Source organism: Tachypleus tridentatus, chromosome 5 (assembly GCF_004210375.1).
Source record: "Tachypleus tridentatus isolate NWPU-2018 chromosome 5, ASM421037v1, whole genome shotgun sequence".
In the NCBI taxonomy this organism is placed as follows: domain Eukaryota; kingdom Metazoa; phylum Arthropoda; class Merostomata; order Xiphosura; family Limulidae; genus Tachypleus; species Tachypleus tridentatus.
This window is the reverse complement of record NC_134829.1, coordinates 24,648,384-24,669,628: the sequence shown is the minus strand read 5'-3', so window position 1 is coordinate 24,669,628 and position 21,245 is coordinate 24,648,384. Positions and strand designations below refer to the sequence as shown.

The 21,245-nt window shown below is 35.0% G+C and overlaps 1 protein-coding gene and 1 long non-coding RNA gene across 5 annotated transcripts in view; both read left to right on the top strand.

Moving 5' to 3' along the window:
- The first annotated feature begins 579 nt into the window (after positions 1-579).
- heca (hdc homolog, cell cycle regulator) lies at positions 580-6,664 on the top strand. Its single transcript, XM_076501683.1, has 2 exons — positions 580-731; positions 1,952-6,664. The coding sequence occupies exon 2, from the start codon at positions 2,017-2,019 to the stop codon at positions 3,238-3,240; it is 1,224 nt and encodes a 407-aa protein (XP_076357798.1). The 5' UTR covers positions 580-731; positions 1,952-2,016; the 3' UTR covers positions 3,241-6,664.
- Positions 6,665-9,058: 2,394 nt separating this feature from the next.
- The window catches only part of LOC143250736 (uncharacterized), a 36,200-nt gene continuing 24,013 nt past the window's right edge, over positions 9,059-21,245 (top strand). For 3 of the 4 annotated variants that reach the window (XR_013028340.1, XR_013028339.1, XR_013028338.1), the window contains exon 1: positions 9,061-9,356. This is a non-coding gene — a long non-coding RNA (uncharacterized LOC143250736). Of the gene's footprint in view, positions 9,357-21,245 lie in introns of all 4 variants that reach the window. The other variant, XR_013028341.1, reaches the window with a different exon arrangement.

The window sequence follows — 21,245 nt, the reverse complement described above, 5'->3', positions numbered from 1 at the left end:
TTTTGCCATAAATAACAACAACATTATGTCGATGTTAAAGAAACCCCACGAAGTAAACATGATTTATGTGTACTTTGACTTTAGGCCTCTCCCCCTGTAAATACATACCTCTAGACTACAACACACTTAACACTGTCTGGGTCTGTTATCTCGTTATGAAAAGACTTATTTTGATATATACAAGTGGTCCTGTAAATTAACTAATGAACTTACTTTTATTACAAACAAAATAATTCCACGGCATCTTCCAACATCTCCTCTTAATATTAACTTTCTGTTTAATATTATTGCAAACAAATACAGTATTGGCAATTTGTGGCAGAAATTAACCTGCAAAATGTTATTATAAATTTATTTGAAACTTAAAATAGATTCATGTAACAGATAATAGTATATTTAATTTAATGCGCTTATTTTCTCATAAACTAGATATAAATTATCACATTTTAAAAACTTGTATAACTAGCGTGTGTTATTTGAATGTTACTTCTTAATGAAATAAATAATTTAGGAATACTTAAAACAGTTAAACATGGTACCTCTGGCTCACCCCTAAATATATTTGAGAATAGACTCGACTCCAGTGTTTACAACTATCTTGGAGAGTCAAGGTCAAATAGAACACACGTGTATGAGCTCAGGACAAGCTAACATGCGCACACAATCAGCAGTCTCCTACGTGTACTTCTAGCGGTTCGTGTGAGAGTTGGCGGTTTGATGATTCTGTACAGGTTTGTTTTCTTTTGTTTTTAATCCAGTAAGTTATGAACAAACAAACAAACTGTAAAAACGTATTTATAAGTGCTGTGTTTACACTAATACATGTAGACTTTGTCAAAAGAATTAAGTTTTATGTATAAAATAAAGTTAAATTAACTGAAAATATTTATCACCTTCCCATATTTTAACGTTAAAAATTAACTACATTTGTAACTTAAGATAGAATGTCTTAAGGCTTTATGCTATGTGTAGGGTCAGTATTTTGAGGATTAGTTGCTTAAACATTGTGTTTAATCTCGTTAAGTTTTAACTTTGTTCTATTTTACAGATTCCACTTTAGACAGACATTGTTAACTATACCATGCTCACCACTATAAGGCTTAATGTACGATATAGAAGATGAATGTTATGAGAAGTTACGTTATATTAAAGAAACCAAAATACGAAACTTTAACGTTATTTTTTCCTTTTTTTTATTGTTCTTAGTACAGTAGTAGGCCTAATTTAGTAATGCCGTTTCACTGTAATGTTATATATTATAGTTAAGTAAACGTTTAATGCTTTAACTTTAATAAATATCACAAAAATTGACATTCGTCAGATGTTGCTCAAAGTTAATTTATTTAACCTGTATATTTACCAAACGTAAAATCGTATCTTTTGGGGTGGAGTTTCAACTCTTAAAATTTCATTCAGTTTTTAGTTTATTGTCACTAATAATTATGAATGTCATATTTATTATTATTATATAGAAAATTAAACTGTATCTCATATTTCTGATTCGGTATCATTGCTAATCTAGTAAACATTGAAATTTAAGAATATAACATTTCTTATGGAAATTGCTTCTACTAGATCCTTTAGTAACGAAAATAAGTTAGTAAAATATATATGTATATATATAATATCTCAAAAGATTACGTAATTCTGTAACGCAGTTTACCCGAGAGTGCAGTGAAAGTTTAACGAATCGGATTGAACTTTTCATGTCACATGGGTATATTTTGTTTACACTGTAAACCAATAGAACGCCTCAACGAGTTGTAGCTCCTCCTGCGTGGCAAAGCCGTTTTCGCGCCCATCTGCCGTAGTATTTTACTGTCAGATACGAAAGGAAGTGGAATACAATTGTATTTGTCGCGGTTTTGCTCACATTTTCTGTTAGATATCATAGTACTGTATTGTTGACAGTAAACTTAATGGTGACTAATTGTAATTTTTATTTTTCCAGTTAACGTAGGTTGCAAAGGTAGCGATTTAATTACTACCACTGTTAAGAGGAATTTTGTGAGAAACATGGCAAATCAGCAGCCTGTTCCAAGTTACTCATGTTGTGTTCCGCTGGGGTGTCAGATAGAAGAATCAATTCCTAATAATGCTTTAACAGTCAATAACGTTGTAAAAGTAATATGCAATAATGAACTTTGTCATGAAGGACAGTACATGCATAAATCATGTTTTGACCAATGGGAAGAAGCTGTTTTGACTTACCTTCGATCAACTGGTCGAGCTCGAAGTTGGAGCGAAAAGCAGCGTCTACAGAATTTGTGGACCAAAAAAGGCTATGACCTTGCTTATAAGGCATGTGGGTGTAAATGTGGTAAAGGACATTTGAGAAAAGATTTAGATTGGGTCGCCTTAAAAAATGGTAACACTACTTGTAATGATGATAATGGAAAGAAAAAGAGGAATCGTAAGAAAAAGAATGACAAGCCCGTTCTGACCTTGAACGGTGCTGCGCCTCAGAAGCAAGCGGGAATAGGTGTACCCATGATGCGAAACAGGAGTTCCAGTATGTCCAGCACTGGGTCGGGAAGTCCGCCGGGTTCGGCTGACTTTACAATGTCTCCTACTCATGGTTTCGGAACGACCAAGAAGCCCTTCTTCAATGACAGACGAGAAAGACATGGTTCAGGCAACATTTTTAGTCGTCGCCATGACTACTCATCTTTCAATACACTGCCTCGTCATAAGATTAACTCTTATCACATCAAGATGGAAGATGAAGGAAGTCACGGCAATGATGAAACACGATGTTTTATTCTATCAACTTTGAGCGCCAGCCATGTGAATCGCATCTCGTGTATTCTGTGCCATAATACCATGATTATTTTTGATCGCTACCCACTAATTGACGGAACTTTCTTCTTGTCACCCCGTCAACATAGCAAAGGCTGTGTTCCTGTTAAGCTAGATGGAAGAGTCCAGTATCTAAATGCTGTTTGTATGAGTTGCTTGGAAGGATGGAATACAAATTTGAGATGTCGTTACTGTCAGAACCGCTGGAATGGAAGCGACCTCATTTTGGGGTCTATGTATTCATATGACATATTTGCTGCTACTCCTTGCTGCCCAGAGCGTCTCAAGTGTAACAACTGTCATCGTATGGTCATCATGCCAGACCATCGACTACAGTTCTTTAGTGACTACAGCCACAGTGTAGCTTGTCCGAATTGTGGAGTAATTGACTTTCATTTTGTGAAATCTTTATCAACGTACAATCGCAGGGACCGTGAATGAAATATTAATCTTAACAAAAAGTAGATAAACCCTTTAATAATGATTAAGTTACATCTCAGTTTTATGCTTACTATAAACTTAATGTAAGCTATACCAAAATTTAGGTCTGCCCGTCTTTTAAGGTTTTAGATAAGTATGTATAAGATTTAACGTTACAATTACAGTCTCCATTATAATATAAATGTTTACTGCAGACTATCATTACAATGAAAATTTGTGTTACGTCCGTAAAAACTGAAGCACTCGTCTTTTTGAATGTTGTATAGGGCCTAAATTGTTGAATTAATTTTATTTCAATTCAAGGTACTGTAAACTAGTTGAGCAAAAAGGTATGATTGTAATTATAAGGAAAATCTTCCATTGAAGTAAGGGGTATGGACGAGATTTTCAAACAACGTTATAAATACATGGAGACAATAAAAAGTCTATCTTAAAAAAAAAAAATCGTTACAGTTAGACTTACGCCTATGACTTAAGTATTAGTAAAAATACAAGAATTTAGTTAATAGTATGTTTATTAACTCCTGACAGGAAGTTTTAATATTTTGAATTAAACTGTTAGCTTTGCCACGTGTCCAGGCTACTTTGCATATTGAATTGCAAACTTTTATCGTTGATTAATTTCAACTACGCTTACAGGACCTGACCAACTGAAGGTAACATTAGGCTTAATTCTGAAACACCGTTTTTTGTTTTTTTTTAAACTTAGTTATTCCTGGATTGTGTTGATGTTTTGCTATTACCGTCTGAAATGAAAATAGGATAAAAGTATAATATTGGATAAGACAGTAATCGCATGTGGTTTATAAAATTAAAAAGTACAAATTTCTAGCTGTAGTCATGTACAAAGTCGAAATGACGTATGCTTTACTTGTAAGTTGTAGTCGTATTGTGTGTGTATAGTTATTAAGCTAGAGCTATATCGCGTGTAACATTAACAGGTTAAACAACGTTAATTTGTGTTTTTTTCGTAAAAGTAAATCACATTTGAGATATTACTCTGCATTTTTTATGTTTGGTATTCTAATGTGAAATACTTTTTACATTTTAAAGTCAAATTTTTTGGAATACATAAGTGTACGCTACTTTTTGCGTAATTGGCTAAGGTCTAGCTTAGTGTAATGTGTAATATATGCAAACAACGTGAAGTAGGGAAATCTAAAAAATATTAGTGTACAATAACTGTGCACAATTTCGGAGTGAAGTAATACTAAATTTGTTATATGTTAATCTCTCTTTATAGAGTTATGTGAGGGTCAAATTCAGGAATTTCTGTTTGAATGGTTCATGTTTGCTATAATAAAATCTGCTTCAACTTATAATGTATAGAATTTTAATATTCTTAAGAGGAGTTCCACGTGTTCTATTTAAGTAAAGTGATTTGTTTTAATCAGGCTCCTAAAACAGGTTTATTCACTAACTATTACTTTTTGCACATGTATGAAATATCAAATAGAAATATAAGTGCAGAATCATTTGTTGAATATTGGTAGATAACATTAACAGTTCACGTTGGTCCACTTTTTAAATAATCAAAAATTCTAGTTTGAAAGTTCGTGTGTTTTCAGTATGTCAGTCTTGTTATTGAAAGGTTATTGTCGATGTGCTTTAACTTCGAATAAAAAAACAAACTAGGGTGAAACTATAGTTTTTCGAAATATGTCTAACGCTTGTGTACAGTTATCTTAAGTGTTAAACTGAGTAGTTTTATGCAGCATATCGTTAGATAGAAGTCTGTATTTACCTCGTGACAGCTTTTTTTTTTGTGTGTGCAAAGCTAGCTAGGGTAAGTTAGTGTTTTGCTAATTAGCATTTTGCTAAATTAGGATCTTTAGTAAGGTCGGTATAATGTTTACATTTTGATGGATGTAATGTTAATCTTAAACTGGCTCACAATTGATACGCACAACTTGTAAGTAGACAACACATTATGTGAGCCAATCGTGATTAGGTTTGGTCCCGGTAAACCAAAAGATGAGATCGGTGTAACTTATATCTACATTATTTTCTTACAGTTTTTGAAATTGAAAGAGATGTTTATGGAGATCTTTTACGTTGGTAGGGGTGTTTTTCGTTTCTTGACAGTGTTAAGCTTTTGTGTATGTTAATAAGCAACGCTTAAAATCTGTGTAAAATTTTTATTAGTGAAAAGATACTGCGTACTACAATAACTAGTGTAGACCAGCTTATTCTGTTTTTTTCACACGTAAAAACAACGCAAGAGCTTAAGTGAACTGTTTTTTTTTTTTTGCCAGAATTATTAACTGTCATTCAGTAAATGTAATAAATCTGACATTTATAGCTACAGTCTATTTGTGGGAATGGTAAGTTGAAAATAACAAACATTAAATATTTGTGTCATGTTAGTTTAATTCAGTGGTTCGTGGCTGTGTGATTAAACTAAGGCAGTTTATATGAAATTATGTAATCTGTGTTTACATTTATTTCTGTTTTGAAGCTTAAAAGTTTCTTCTGCATTGTTTTATTGTATACTGTATGTTTAAACATTGAAATGTAAGACTACTAATAACTTGTTTTCATATTTTAGTACTATTAAAAACAATAATTAATTGACCAGGCAGCATCTGGGTTTTGGGGTGTGGTGTATAAATGTAGAGGTAAACAAACCGGCAAGCAGTGCACGTGCTGGAAAGACTACGTGACAGAACCACTCTTATCTGGAACGATAGGTGGCGTTCTCAATTGTGTCTCCTCGTTCGAGGTAAACAACTTTTGGAACCTTGCCAATTTTTTCTCCTTGCCAAAGAGGTTAGGCACGTGTAGTTTTTGTCAGTGAAGGAATACTGAACCGGCCGGCGATTTCAGCACATTTCTTTAAATGCCAGCTTTTCGTATAATCGATTTTTAACAGTTAGCTGTATAGATGAGTATTTTGCTTCAATAAACCCTGTTTGCAATCCTGTTATTTATTGGTTTATTGTAAAATTAAAATGTAGCCTTGCGAAAGTGAAATAATATAAAATTATTTTAAAAATCAAACTTATTGAGAAGTATTTGTTCTGTCTTGTATTTCAACATTTTTGAAACGAAAGCGTATGTTTTTTTCTTAGTTTATGAATTCAAACCAGTGAGTTTATTAATTTAAATTTGTTCTAATGAATGTTTTGTTAAAAAGAAACCAAGGTTACTTTTGAATCGTTTACCTACCGGCTTAGCAAGCAGCCTTGACGGCACACGGACGGGAGAAACGTTATTATACACGTTCTCAAATATGCAAGAGGTTGCCTTGAATCTTGTTAGGGACCTTCCAGTAAATTGTGAATTTTTGTTTGTATTTTGTTAAGTTTTTCTTTATTCACTTCGGAGAACGAATTTCGTTATGTATTCTGTTAACACGTTTGCAACATTCCTTGTATGGTCTGAACTTCAAATTTGAAGCTTGAAATAAACATTTTGGTGGTAATTGTTTGTCGAAGTGTGAATACAATACTACACGAATTCTGTTGTTGCTATCGTTAAACTTTATTTGATATTAATCCACTGATGTTTGATTTTAATACAAGTATATTATGAAGTTTACAGCAAATTAATTGGCCAACATTGTTTTAAATGTCTACTATTAAATTATGTCGGGACATCACCGACGATCACATTAAACTTTACGGATAATAGCGACAGGACCAAACGGTTTTGTATTAAACAAAATTTTGTTAAAACGAAGTTTATCAACCATTTTAAGAAAACAATGCAGGAGTGTCTTTAATGTATGAAGTTGAATAAGTCATATAAGTTTTGACAAGTGTGTAAGGGGTCGAGGAATATTTTGCTTGACAGTAAGGACGAGTGCGTGTGTATACAATATTACTCCTGTACATGGCGCCATCTGGTGCGGTTTAATAGACTTATTCATACATGGGTAATTGCATTTCGTGTTTAGTGACATATTATAATACGAATAGAGAGAGGTAGTAACAGAGATCTTTGGTAGCTAAAAATCGATAAAACAATCTATTCATGGAAGGAGTTCTTGCTACTAAGGGCTTCGATGTAAACAACCTGCCCTCGCTTCCCTCACGATCGATTCAACAGCGCGTGTGTTGAACCGCTATTTAAAGCGCCACGTGCGAAACTGGCAAACAACAGGTCAGAGCCCTCTGTGTGACCTATTTCTTCTTCCTGCCGACTAGTTGTCCTGTTTTCAGACAAATGATCACAGGAGCGTCAACTCTGCACTTTATAATACAGTTAAAATATAAATAAGGGTTGTTGTTATTATTTTTTTAAAACACTAGATTTTTATCTTCGAAGACCAGAATGTTTTAGACTCGATGCCAACAATATTTTGTTTGGGAAATTCATGTCTGACAAAAAAGAAACTTGCCTAAAACTAAGAATACTATAATTATATATATATAATTATAGGAAATGGAATTACCTGGCGAAAAAAAGATACTGTTTCTTATTAGGTACAAGATTAATTTGATAATTTTTACATAGAACGAGTTAATATTGAACTCTGGTAACTTTTAAAGTGTTATTATATTAAACGTGAGGATAAAACATTCGAACGTGGACAGAGATAACATTTGAATATTAAATAATTTAATAGAAGCATGTTTTCTACACTCCTCGCCCAGATAAAGACCCGTTTTTCAGTATTGAACTGAAATAGCTCCGATTTCGTCGAATGTTTTAAAACCTGAGTAACGATATATTGTTCTCAAGATATCTAGCGGCTTTTCAGACTGTTCCAAAATGTTTTATTTGACAGAAGGTTTCTAAAAAAACAAACAATCTCTATGTTCTCAAAACTTGTTCGTTCGTTATAACATTCTGTATAGTTTCTTTCATAAATTAACATAAGTTAAAAGTTTGTTTTATATTAGATCAGCAAGCTTACGATATTAAAACATAGGCTTTCGATACCTGTGACGGGCAGAGCACAGTTAGCCCATAATGTAGTTTTCCAAACCAAAGTCTACGGATTTCCAACCCTAAGATCAGGGGTTCGATTCCCCTCGGAGGGCTCAGCAGTACGAAAAAACAACAACAATTTTCAGGCTACATTAACCGTAGTGAAATTATAAATTATCCAGACAATATTAATAACTTCAAAAGATAGATATTAAGAATTGAATCTTCTGTCACGATATAATACATTATTATGCCAAACATTTGTACAAACTGGACTATATAGGCAAAGAAAAAAAGATAACCTTACAATAGAATAAAATGATTGTTTTTGCTGAGTTTATTGGAGTCAATTTAAATGTTTAAAACTTAGTGTTGATATACACCGAATTGACAACCTGATTGATTTATACCTAAATCTAACAAGCTAATATCAGGTCTTTTGGAGTTACCTCAAAGTTACTTTTATTTGAAAATAAAGGTTTATTAGTCCTTCAAAAGTAACTGTTGAAACATCGAGAATAAATCGTGTGTGTACTAGAGAGAGAATTTGCGGCCCAGCATGACCAACCAGGTAGTTAGAGCGCTGAACTCGTAACCTGAGAGTCGCGGGTTTGAATCCCCGTTACACCAAACATGCTCACCTTTTCAGCCATGGGGGTGTTATGAGATTATGGTCAATCCAACTATTCGTTGATAAGAGAGAAGCCCAAGAGTTGGTGGTGGGTGGTGATGACTGGTTCACTTCTCTTTCAGAACCTAATCGGAGAAGGCTAGCGTAGATATTCCTCGTGTAGCTTTGCGCGAAATTCAAAAACAAGAGAGAGTTTGCAAGAGCACATACATTCACACCAAAAAAGTTACAGGTTGATCTGTGTCACATGATTAAGACGCCTGTCATTGATAGGTTAGCTGAAATAATCGTCATGGCCATAGACATTTTTTGTTTATTTTTCATTACGTTAGATCATCACGAGTAGTTGGGCTTTTATTACTCATATCTGAATAGCGGTTGGATCTGATAGTTTGCCTTTTGTGGGGTTAATTGGGGTCGGATGAAATCGCTTTGTTTTCGAATAGTTCTGATCTATCGGATAAGCAAGGACTGAGGGGAGAGTCGGTGTATTCTGAAAATAATTTGTACATATCTGTCAAAAGCTATAGTGGTGACGTCAGATATAAAACTCAACATTTTTTATTAACATCTTTATGAGTTCAACTTCCCCCTTCCCTGGGACTCAGCGGTAAGTCAGTAGCTTTATAACACTAAAACTGAGTTTCGATATCCACGTTGGGTAAATCACGAACAGCCCATTGCATAGCTTTGTGTTTAACAACAACAATAAATTTATGACGGAAGTGTTAAAAAAACAATCCTAAATAGAAAAAAAATACTGTATTTTAACAAGTCAGCTAAATCCTGTTCCCCTGCTCTTAAAAGGTGTAAAATTAATCTGTACAGTTATCCTTTATTTACATATTGATTACACAAATTTTGTTTGTAGAATATTTTAGTTTGCTAAGATGTGAAGAAAACTGAGAATCTATTACACGTTTTTCACACGAAAACTTGATTAGGTAAATATAGAGATAGAATTGATGGGTGTCAGTAATCTGTGAACATTGTGGAGTCCCCTGATGGGCACATCAAACATGCTCGCCCTTTCAGCCGTGGGGGCGTTATAATGTGATAGTCAATCCCACTATTCGTTGGTAAGATAGTATCCCAACAGTTGGCGGTGAGTGGTAATGACTAGCTGCCTTCTCTCTTGTCTTACACTGCTAAATCAGGGACGGCTAGCGCAGACAGTCCTCGTGTAGCTTTGCGCGAAATTCAAAACAAACCAAACCACATTATGCCCCTTTATTCTGGTGGGATGGCACTAACTCTATGGATTTATAACGCTAAGATCAGGGGTTCGATTCCCATCGGTGGACACAATATATCGCCCGATGTGCCTTTGCAATAAGAAACAAACACAGGTGAATATAAAGTAATTGTTATTTTAACGTATAATAAGAAGACTGAAAGCATGTTACGTTTCTGCTTTTAATCTTGAAATACTTGAAACTGAAATACTTTTTATGCACTGAAATTATTTGTTGAATTTTTTTTGTTTTTTGAATTTCGCACAAATCTACACGAGGACTATCTGTGCTAGCCGTCCCTAATTTAGCAGTGTAAGACTAGAGGGAAGGCAGCTGGTCATCACCACTCACCACTAACTCTTGGGCTACTCTTTACCAACGAATAGTGGGATGGACCGTCACATTATAACGCCCCCACGGCTGAAAGGGCGAGCATGTTTGGCGCGACGGGGATGCGAACCCGCGACCCTCAGATTACGAGTCGCACGCCTTAATACGCTTGGCCATGCCTTATTTGTTGAAAGAAAATTTAGATCTGAACAGTGATGCATAATATTTATCCAGACATTACGTGTAGCGCCCTCGTTCTAACTCACCTTTCCTCTACCATTAGTTATCTAGGTCAACCCAAGAGTTAAGTTGTTTACGGTTTCGTCTAATTTCCGTTCACGTGCTTTTCTCGCCAAGCTATGCCTTATCTGTTATCTTGCACAAAAAATGAAAAAAAAACAAAGTCATTCCATTCTCGGCCAAATCGTTTTATTAAGCGTGATACAAAAAGCCATAAGCACAATTAAATACAGCCGGTCGTAAAGCTTGAAACAATATATCTTTCGTAGAGAGTTGTATATATTCCTTTATAAACTATACACAGATGTTTTGCAAGAGTTATTTTATTCGTACATATCATTCTAAAGAAGAATAATTTTAACAGGACTTTTAAATTATCTTGCGTAAAAAAAAGTACTGGCCTGGCATGGCCAGGTGGTTAAGGCACTCGACTCGTAATCCGAGGGTCGCGGGTTCGAATTCCTATCACACTAAACATGCTCGCCATTTCAGCCGTGGGGGCGTTATAACGTGATGGTCAATCCCACTAGTAGGTGGTAAAAGAGTAGCCCAAGAGTTGACGGTAGATGGTGATGACTAGGTGTTTTCCCTCTAGTCTTACACTGCTAAATTGGGGACGGCTAGCGCAGATAGCCCTCGTGTAGATTTGTGCGAAATTCAAAATAAACCAAGCTAAAAGAGTACTTAAAATAATAATGGTCGAAATATAATCTGTGATTCTCATTATGCACTGTTTTTCTTGTATACAAAATCGTAAAATTTAAGTTTTATACATATGAACAAAGTGTGGAAGAACCACACAATAATTAGGTTTTGTTGTGTACTTTGGTAATCAACAACGCCATATGAGGATAGGTGTGTTAAAAATGTGCATATTTACATACAGTTAGTCACTAGAAGATCTCGTCGCACGAACTATAAGAAACTTAACTTCGACTGCCCCCATACGAATGTTCCGAAAATTATCTCTTAAGGCCTTTGTGTAAATAGAATAAACTAAAAAAAAAGCATATGAAAGCAAAACAAATCTATGCCTTTTTGTTGTTAAGAATTTGGAGAAGTGGGAAATGAGAGAAAAAGCGTAAGACGAGCGTCCATCCATAATAGTTCTTAAAATGAACAGGTAGGTGCTTTCTGTATAGTAACAACTAGAATGTTGTGTATGTAATCAGTTAATATGAATGCGAAAACGTCACTTTAGAACGTACTGGTCAGAAATGACAAATAACTTCAGTAGTCTACCAGAAATTACAGGGTTAAAATGTTAATGTTGGAAGGTAAAATAGTTAAAAACATTCGTTCAAGAAATTTTAGTAAATCGTAAACATGAAAATCTTAATATGCAATGGATTAAGTTGTTGTAAAGGAAAACAAATTATGCAGTTAAATTTTCGATCAAATGACCTTCGCCAGGACCTGAAGAGAAATACGTAATTTATTCGAAACGTTTAGGACAGCTTGATTTCCTTTCGGCGATCTTGTCGATTTAGCTATGTATTTACAGACATTGTAGCTGTATTTTATCTTAATATGGACTTCATACATTAAAATCTATAAGCAACTACAACAATATTGATAAAGTAAAAGTTTTTTGGTTACAAAATGTTCAAATGAAGCTTTGTGAAAGTAGGCAGGTAATATATCTATATATAGTTGAAACATGCAGATTAGATAGCGTATGGAAAACCAAAAACATATGATCACACTGAGCACGATATGAGATAACAACAATAACAAGGAGGAACCTTTTGACCTAAGATGAGATTATTTATTGATCAAACACTTCAATGATTGACATTACTTATCGTTTTACTGCACATGAACTTTAATAAGCGAGCTGTACATCTGTGCTCTAACAAGACAATATTCTTCACAGTATGCTATATAAACAATTCCAGTCTTTATCTACAAACAACCCGGCCTTCCAAACTAGCACACACACATATCTACTGATAAAACGAATAAACAACGATGGCTAAGTTCAGTAATCTGTTGTTTGTAACTCTTTCAATAAGTAGTGACGTCATATCGATTTATAAAACTTCAGTTAAAAAGAAGGAAGCATATTTTTTCATTTAACCTCATTATAAATCACGCATAATTTTACAAATATTGATAAACTTTTGGGTGTCGCCATTTAGGTTATTCCAATTATAAATTTTTATGAATCAAACAAAAATAGGTGTTATGTTTACTTTAACATCTGTATCATCTCTACAGCAGTTTTTGTACAAATGGGAAGAAAACAAGCCATCCATCTGGGGGCAGTGACGTCACAGTGAAAATCGTTTAGAAACCCTCTATGCTTGTTTCTGACGCAGAACATAAGGCCCAGGTGCGTTTGTATAGTTTCAAAAAAGAATTGTTCATAATACAGACGTCTCCATTATAGCTTGCAACTGTTTGTTTTTGTTGCTATGCTTATTTCAACTTGAAATCCAGTTAAAACCTACGTTTTCAGTATTATGGATGAAGCTAATTGCTCCTCACAATAAAATAAGTTGTTACTATACTAAAAATTAAACTAACCATTTTCGTATTAAAAAAACACTGTACTAGAAATAGTCTGATATTCTAAACGAGATTATAATCCCCGCTTCTGAAGAAAGTATATTCTACTAAAAATGGTAAAACAGTTTCTAATTATTGAAATAATACCACCACAACCGCTACTAGAGTTAAAAGTTTTAACCCTTGTTATAGTAATTTTTACCTCGTTTATTATAAAAGCAATTTCCATTTTCTGTTAATGAAATGCTAATCTCAATTATCGATAACAGCATTTCAAATATTAATTATTAAAACAAATCTATTCTTATGTATATAATTAAAATTAAATTATAGTTTCCAGCATTTAAAAACAGAAAATTAACACAGAATGAAACTGTACTGCTATAAGAAACGACAAATTCAAGTTTAAAAAAATTAATTATGATGTTTTTGGCAAGAGATAAATCACAATGAGTTCATGCAAAAGCTGTTTGATTTTCTGCAGGTAAAAACAAAAGCATTAATATGAAAGACCTGTGAATGATTTGACAAACAAGTTCATATTATTTACTTATCAAATACCTGTGAATGATTTGATAAAACAAAACTTTTCATTCTTTACATGCAAAAGACCTGTAAATAATTTGATAAACAAGTTTTCATTACTTACCCGTGAAATACCTGTAAACAATTTGACAAACAATTTTTCATTATTTACTTATAAAAGATCTGTGAATGATTTGATAATCAACTTTTTATTCTTTACCTGTGAAATACGTGTAAATTATTTGATAAACAAGTTTTACTTATTTACATATAAAATACCTGTGAATGATTTGATAAACAAGTTTTGCTTATTTACATATAAAATACCTGTGAATGATTTGATAAACAAGTTTTACTTATTTACATATAAAATACCTGTGAATGATTTGATAAACAAGTTTTACTTATTTACATATAAAATACCTGTGAATGATTTGATAAACAAGTTTTACTTATTTACATATAAAATACCTGTGAATGATTTGATAAACAAGTTTTCATGCCTCACCAGGCTCGGCATAGCCAGATGGTTAAGACGCTCGACTCGTAATTTTAGGGTCGCAGGTTCGAATCCCCGTTACACTAAACATGCTCGCCCTTTCAGCCGTGGGGACGTTATAATGTAACGGTCAATCTCACTATTCGTTGGTAAAAGAGTAGCCCAAGAGTTGGCGGTGGGTGGTGATGACTAGCTGCCTTCTCTCTGGTCTTACACTGCTAAATTAGGGACGGCTAGCACAGACAGCCCTCGAGTAGCTTTGTGCGAAATTCAAAAACAAACAATCAAACATATTAGTTAATAACGTGAGAAAAGTCTGAATAGAGTTAAAAATGTTGGCTGATAACGCAAGAAAAGTATGAAGAGGGTTAAACAAACTTGTTGATAACCTGACTTTGAGGAAAGTAACAGCAGAGTTAAACATGAAACATAAGCTAGAGTCACTTGTATGACAATTGTTTAAACAACACGAGGAAATTACCAATATGGTTAAACAAGAAATATTAGTTGGGTTTAGTTCTGTGACAATCGAAAATCGAAGTACACGCGTGTACTGAGGCACATTTTGCTAACACAACAGTAAATTAATAAACAGAAACTTATAAGCATAAGCATTTTTATACGTAAGAAAGCTTTTTACATGTGTTAATAGAACATTGTGCTCATGAATCGCTGCTTATAAATTTACTATTGAATAATGTATAAAAAAGGCAAATTACGTTACTTGTCTTGGATGATAAACAACATATGGAAAGTATAAATATGGTTAAACAGTTAAACCTAATGAGGAGTGTGGATCAGCTCAGTGAGGCTAAATTGAAGACTAGTGAGTTCATGAATTTTGCGTCATTTGTAGGGTTAAACGGCAACCACTAAATGGATCACTTAACGACTGACGAAGTTGCCCTGAAGTGGTGAAACTACTAACACCTCGTGTGAAACTACTGATACTTGCCCCAGGGATTGGCTGATATCCCATGGAAGATGATATAAAAAGGAAGTTCTGAAGGGGACTACTTGCAAATTCCGTAAAAAGTTGACACGATTACCTGGAAACTCGAGATCTCTTTTTCTTCTTTAATATCCGTTTGGTTTGTTTAGAAATTCGCGCACAAATACACGAGGGCTATCTGCGCTAGCCGTCCCTAATTTAGCAGTGTAAGACTAGAAAAAAGGCAGTTAGTCATCAACACCCACCGCCAACTGTTGAGTGCGATTAACCGTAACTTTGTTACGTCCCCACCACTGAAAAGGTAGGTATGTTTTGTGAGATGTGCATTCTAACACGCGACCATCAGATTGCGAGTCCAGCACCCTAACCACCTGGCCATGCCGCACCATCTGGTTGGTGTTTAATAAAATTTTATCTGGAATAATGAAACCGAATTTCTTTGTAAAATCAGTTAAGTCGAAACAATGTTAAGAAAGTTCCTAAGTCTTCCTCATCTAAATATACATTTCGATCCCATATCAAATTAAAAGTAATCCTGGCATAAAATGTTTGTTAAGAGTTCCACGAAGAATTGCTCTATTTTATATACGTTCTGAAAAAGTAACAGAAAACAAAACAAAAACTTCAAAATACGATTCAGTCTTTGATCTACAATACTTGTAGATTTGGTAGTTGATGGAAAGAGACATAAACACGAATTAAAGGAAAAATGTCAAAACTAACTATGAATTCTAGCATTCATGGTTCATGGTCCGTTGTTGCAAAAAATGCTTTCCGAACTTTGAGGCTGTGGACACGCTATAGAACAGTCAAGTCCCCATTATTCGTCAGACAAGTTATCTGTAGTCTAGGTTTTGGTTTGGTTTGGTTTGAATTTCTCGCAAAGCTATACGACGGCTATTTGAGCTAGCCGTCCTCAATTTAGCAGTGTAAGACTAGAGGGAAAGCAGCTAGTCATCACCACTCATCGCCAACTCTTGAGCTACTATTTTACCAACTAATAGTATGATTGACAGTTAGATTAAACGCTCCAATGGCTGACAGAGCTGGCATGTTTGGTGTGATGGAGATTTGAACCCACGACCCTCAGATCCGAGTGGAACGCCCTAATCACCTGGCCATGCTGGTCCTGACTGACTTAAAGATGTTTAAAATAAATGGATTAGATTCGTCATTTTCTTAATTAACGGAATATAAAACATACAGATTTAATTCATGCTTTGAAAAAGACGACTCCAAAGGGATAAAACATTTTTCTTTAGAAAATAACGTAAAGTGTTTTGTTTTAAAAATCGCAAGCTATAAAATAGGTTATTTGGAATCCATTCACAAAAGGGAATCCAGCCTCAGATTTTAGCGTTGCAAGTCCAAAAACTTAACGCCGACTCACAGATTACGAGTCGAGCACCCTAACCACCTGAAACATGCCTGTTGGTCCCGGATGCTTTTCAAACAAGAATAACTGCTCGTTGGCTCATGATTCTGCTGAATGATACTAACGTTAATTCAAATAACATAATAATAATAAATAAACCATGCTAAAATAAATAACTGAATTATATTCATGATAGTAGAAAAACACACAAATTCAATAAATGAAATAAAAAATAAATAAAATATGCTAAAAATAAATGAGTTATGTTCATGATGTCAGAAAAACACATACGTTCAATAAATCAAATCAAATAATAATAATAAATAATAAAAATAAATAACTGAATTTTTTTCATGATGCTAGAAAAACACATAAGTTCAAGAAATCAATTTTTTTTAACACAAATACGATAAGGTTTCGAATATCTGTATTACATGAATAATATTTTAGTGTTAATCTTTTACTCTTGTGCTAATTTGTAAACGACTTAAACAAAAATGACAACAACTACAATTCACTTAATTGATCTAGTTCGTGCTACAACGGTAGTTGTTCATGAAACTGATGAGATGATAAACAGTGCCTAGATCACCGCTGTGCCCCAGCTGCCTGATGAACCCTGGTATTGAGCAAAAGTCCTAGTTTGCACCGAATACGGCAGATGCATTTTATTGACGTATTATTACATATTCTTTTTTTTTCTTTCATTCTTAAGTTCTTAGAATTTATAAAGGTGGCCTGTGTGTGTGTGTGAGTTTTGTGTTCTTCTAGATTTGATAATGTCTTTCCGAGAGCGGGGCATGTGCCACGTATAACGGCGTACACGCGAAGGCCTTTCAAATCCCTCGAAAGTATATTGAACCGTTGGGACACACACAGCTTGTCAAAACTAAATAAAGAACCCATATTTAGCCATTGAAACGAAGTGAAGCTTTTTAATGTATACATGATCCAGCACGAGCTACCGCGGTCTTCCGCATGCTGAACGCACTGGACAATGTGTATGGAGCTAAAACATATTCTGCTAGTTCTTTAATCCGGACCCAGGTGAAGCGTTAAATTGAAGCTTGACACTAGAGGGCCTAGGAAACCGTTGTATTTGGGGACAAGAACTCCGCTTAATGATGAAATATTGCTGTCAAGTTAAATAGATGAGAACGAGTGGGTTCTCTCCCTCCACTGCACTTTTTGTATGTAAATTTTGTGCGGGTTGTATACCTTACCAGAATTTTTGGAAACAACAGGATTTATTCAGAATGCAGTTAGACGAGTCAGGATCTTTGTTCAGATTGATCATATCAAGTTTATTTACGTTTTTTATACATATTTATGAGGATTTGTGTTTCACGTTTTCAGTCCCCACACTTGGACAAACTTTGCCAGCCGTTAGGATTGATTGTGCTAAAAAAAAAGTCTGTGTTCGTTAAGATCTCTCTGAGAGTTATTATTTTTATATCTTTAAGGTACTTTGTTTTACTGCATAAAGATACATAATAGGCTATTTGCGCTTCGTCCAAAACGGGAAATCGCATTGCTGCCTGTCATGAGACATTGTATTTATAAAAAGATGCATTTTTGACGTTTTAAGTTAGTAAACATTTATTTTATTATAAGGGGAGTTGTTGTTTTTTTTAATTTCGCGCAAAGCTACACAATGACTATCTGTGCTAACCGTCTCCAATTTAGTAGTTTAAGACTAGAGGGAAGACAGCTAGTCATCACCACCCATCGCCAAGTTTTGGGCTACTCTTTTACCACCGACTAGTGGGATTGACCGTCACATTATAACGCCTCCAAGGCGAACGTGTTTGGTTTGACTAGGATTCGAACCCGCGACTCTCAGATTTGGAGTCGAACGCCTTAACTCACCTGGCTATGCCGGGCTGTGGTATAGGGATATATCAGGGTTTTGTCTTTTCTCTGTGTTATGAATTTTTAATCTAGACCAGCTACTAGTTATGAAAATGTGAAAATAAAACACGTGGTTCAGAAAACCGTTGTGGCTTTTCGAAAATATTACTGCCTTTTGTCTTTGTTGCTCTCTCTATCATATTAGATATCGTCCTGTTGGCCCGTCAGATGTGTCCACTGGCCGATTGGACGATATCTTTAAGTCGCGGTTGTCGAACGTTGGAAGCGGATGATTGGTAATGCAGTGAAATAACTCAATACAAAGTAACCGAGATTTCGTGTGGGCTGGAAATCTTGTTGCAAGACATTTTTACTTGGCTTACATTAGGGCTAATTCTTCAAATATTCATTTAAAGAAAATAAGACAGCAGCTAAAGATCTAAAAATTGCTCTAGGAGAGACGATCGTCGATATAAGACACACACACACACTATGTTGAAGCTTTTAGATGAATAATGATTGTGTTCGTAGTGTCTTACGCTTTGTATTTAGTTCAATTATTCATATCTCAGTGCTTCTCAAACGTTTCAGGCTTGCACACCACTTTTTGTTTATTTATTTAAAATTACAAATCCAGGTTCTAATTTTAAATAAAGATAAAAAAGCAACGAAAAAATTGATATTTTTAAACTTGCTCATTAATACAAAGGATACGACTTTTTTTTTTTTTCTGGCACGATTGAAGAATATGTGGAACTATCTTTGTCAATTTTAAGGAAAGAAAATACTGGCATAGTCTATGCAAGTAGAAGGTAAGTGTATAAGTGCGGTGGGTAGTATGTATATGTACTTTTTTACAGTAATTGTGCCGTGTATTATCGACATTAGTTTGGTAATTCCTATTCTAGACTTAAACTCAGCCAGTATGCATTCAGCACTGTCCAACAAAAGCCTTATCCTGCTGAATCTCTTGTTATTGATAGATCCATCCCATATTTTCGAGTTAACTAAGTTCATCTGAATACGTCACATGTACGTAGATAGAAAATTTTCGTCCACAATATATATGTTACATCTTTTTCAGCACTAAAACTTGCATTTCTAGTTAAAAATCCATTTAAGCTTTACAGCGATAAAACGTGTCATAAACGGTGCCCCAAACTCACTTAAAGAAATATTTCTTATGTATATAAAGGGGGAAGAATGTTTTATATAAATGTATTAGTTACCTTGGAAACAGGACTATTTTCACCTCCTAAATACATGCTATTGGCTGAAAGAGTTGATTATCCTCAAACCAGGGATTGAGGGCAAGAGGGGGGGGGAGAAGTGACTGGCTGGTTACATGTTTCTGTAATATTTACATAAAGTACATCCTCAAATAATATAGAAGTTGTTGACCGGACCGCATTAAGTTAGTTGTGGATTAGAACAACTGCCTGTTCGCTGCTCTATGGATCGTAATTTAGACTGATAATAGTAATGTAATCATATATTATGTGTTTTTAAACCCTATATTAAGCTGAGAGTAGCAGTCTAAGCCTCAAACAAGATAAGCACGAGACCTGATGTCAGTTAGCGACCTCCAAGAAAACAAAAGCGTTCCTGTCTAAACGAATAATAGCTATCATAAACAGACACCAGTAACAATTGGTGATTGTAATATAAAAAAAAATATCATTTTTAATAATGACGAAACATAATTGTCAAACTGGATCTGTTTGATTTATATATATATGGAAACTAGCTGACTTGTAATTGTAACTATTATTAATATGTTTGATTACCATGATAATTATATATTTACATAAATTTAAGTACACGATTTACAAACTTTTAGTCACTCAGGCATTTCAGTTGAAAATACATACACAACCACGGCCCGGCATGGCCAAATGGGTTAAGGCGTTCGATTCGTAATCCGAGAATCGTGGGCTCGAATCCCAGTCGCACCAAACATCCTCGCCCTTTCAGCCGTGGTGGCGTTATAATGTGACGGTTTATCCCCACTATTCGTTGGTAAAAGAGTAGCCCAAGAGTTGGCGGTGGGTGGTGATGAATAGCTGCCTTCCCTCTAGTCTTGCCCCCAGTGGCTCAGCGGTATGCCTGCGGACTTACAACGCTAAAAACCGGGTTTTGATACCCGTGGAGGACAAAGCACAGGTAGCCCATTGAGTAGCTTTGTGCTTAATTCAAAACAACAACCCTCTAGTCTTACACTGCTAAATTAGGGACGGCTAGCGTAGATAGCCCTCGTGTTGCTGTGTACGAAATTAAAAAAAACAAACTAAACAAAACCAACATACACAACTCGTGTGTAATGAGCTCTTGTAACCCAGACAATGATAAAGCGCTAAGGGTAACTACGCTATGTTTACGAGTCTTAAAGTATTACAAGCCCTCAACTGGGCCCGGCATGAACAGGTGGGTTAAGGCGTTCGACTTGTAATCTGAGGGTCGCGAGTTCAAATCCCCGTTGCACTAGACATGCTCGCTCTTTCAGGTGTAGGGGCGTTATAATCTTACGGTGAATCCCACTATTCGTTGGTAAAAGAGTAGCCCAAGAGTTGGCGGTAGATGGCGATGACTACCTGTCTTCCCTCTAGTCTTACACTGCTAAATTAGGGACGGCTAGCACAGGTAGCCCTTGAGTAGCTTTGCGTGAAATTCAAAAACAAACAAAGAAACAATCTCTCAAGCTTACCGCTAACCAACCAAGGGGCATGGGTTAGTGGCAGGATAAAAAAATTTTGTTTTCGAAACATTGTAATACGACTACATATCAGTTTTTTTTTTCATTGTTCTATTACATTTGTGACACTTTGAGTATAACGTAGATGATTCCTTCTAAATGTGTATAATGTAAATTCTACCAATGTTGCCAGGTCCGGGATGGCCAAGTGGTTAAGGCGCTTAACTCCTAATTCCCATCATACAAAACATCCTTTGCACTGTCAGTCGTGGGGACGTTATAATGTGCG

What these genes read in the sequence shown, in the direction of transcription:
- heca (XM_076501683.1), top strand. Translation starts at nt 2,017, where the DNA reads ATGGCAAATCAGCAGCCTGTTCCAAGTTACTCATGTTGTGTTCCGCTG.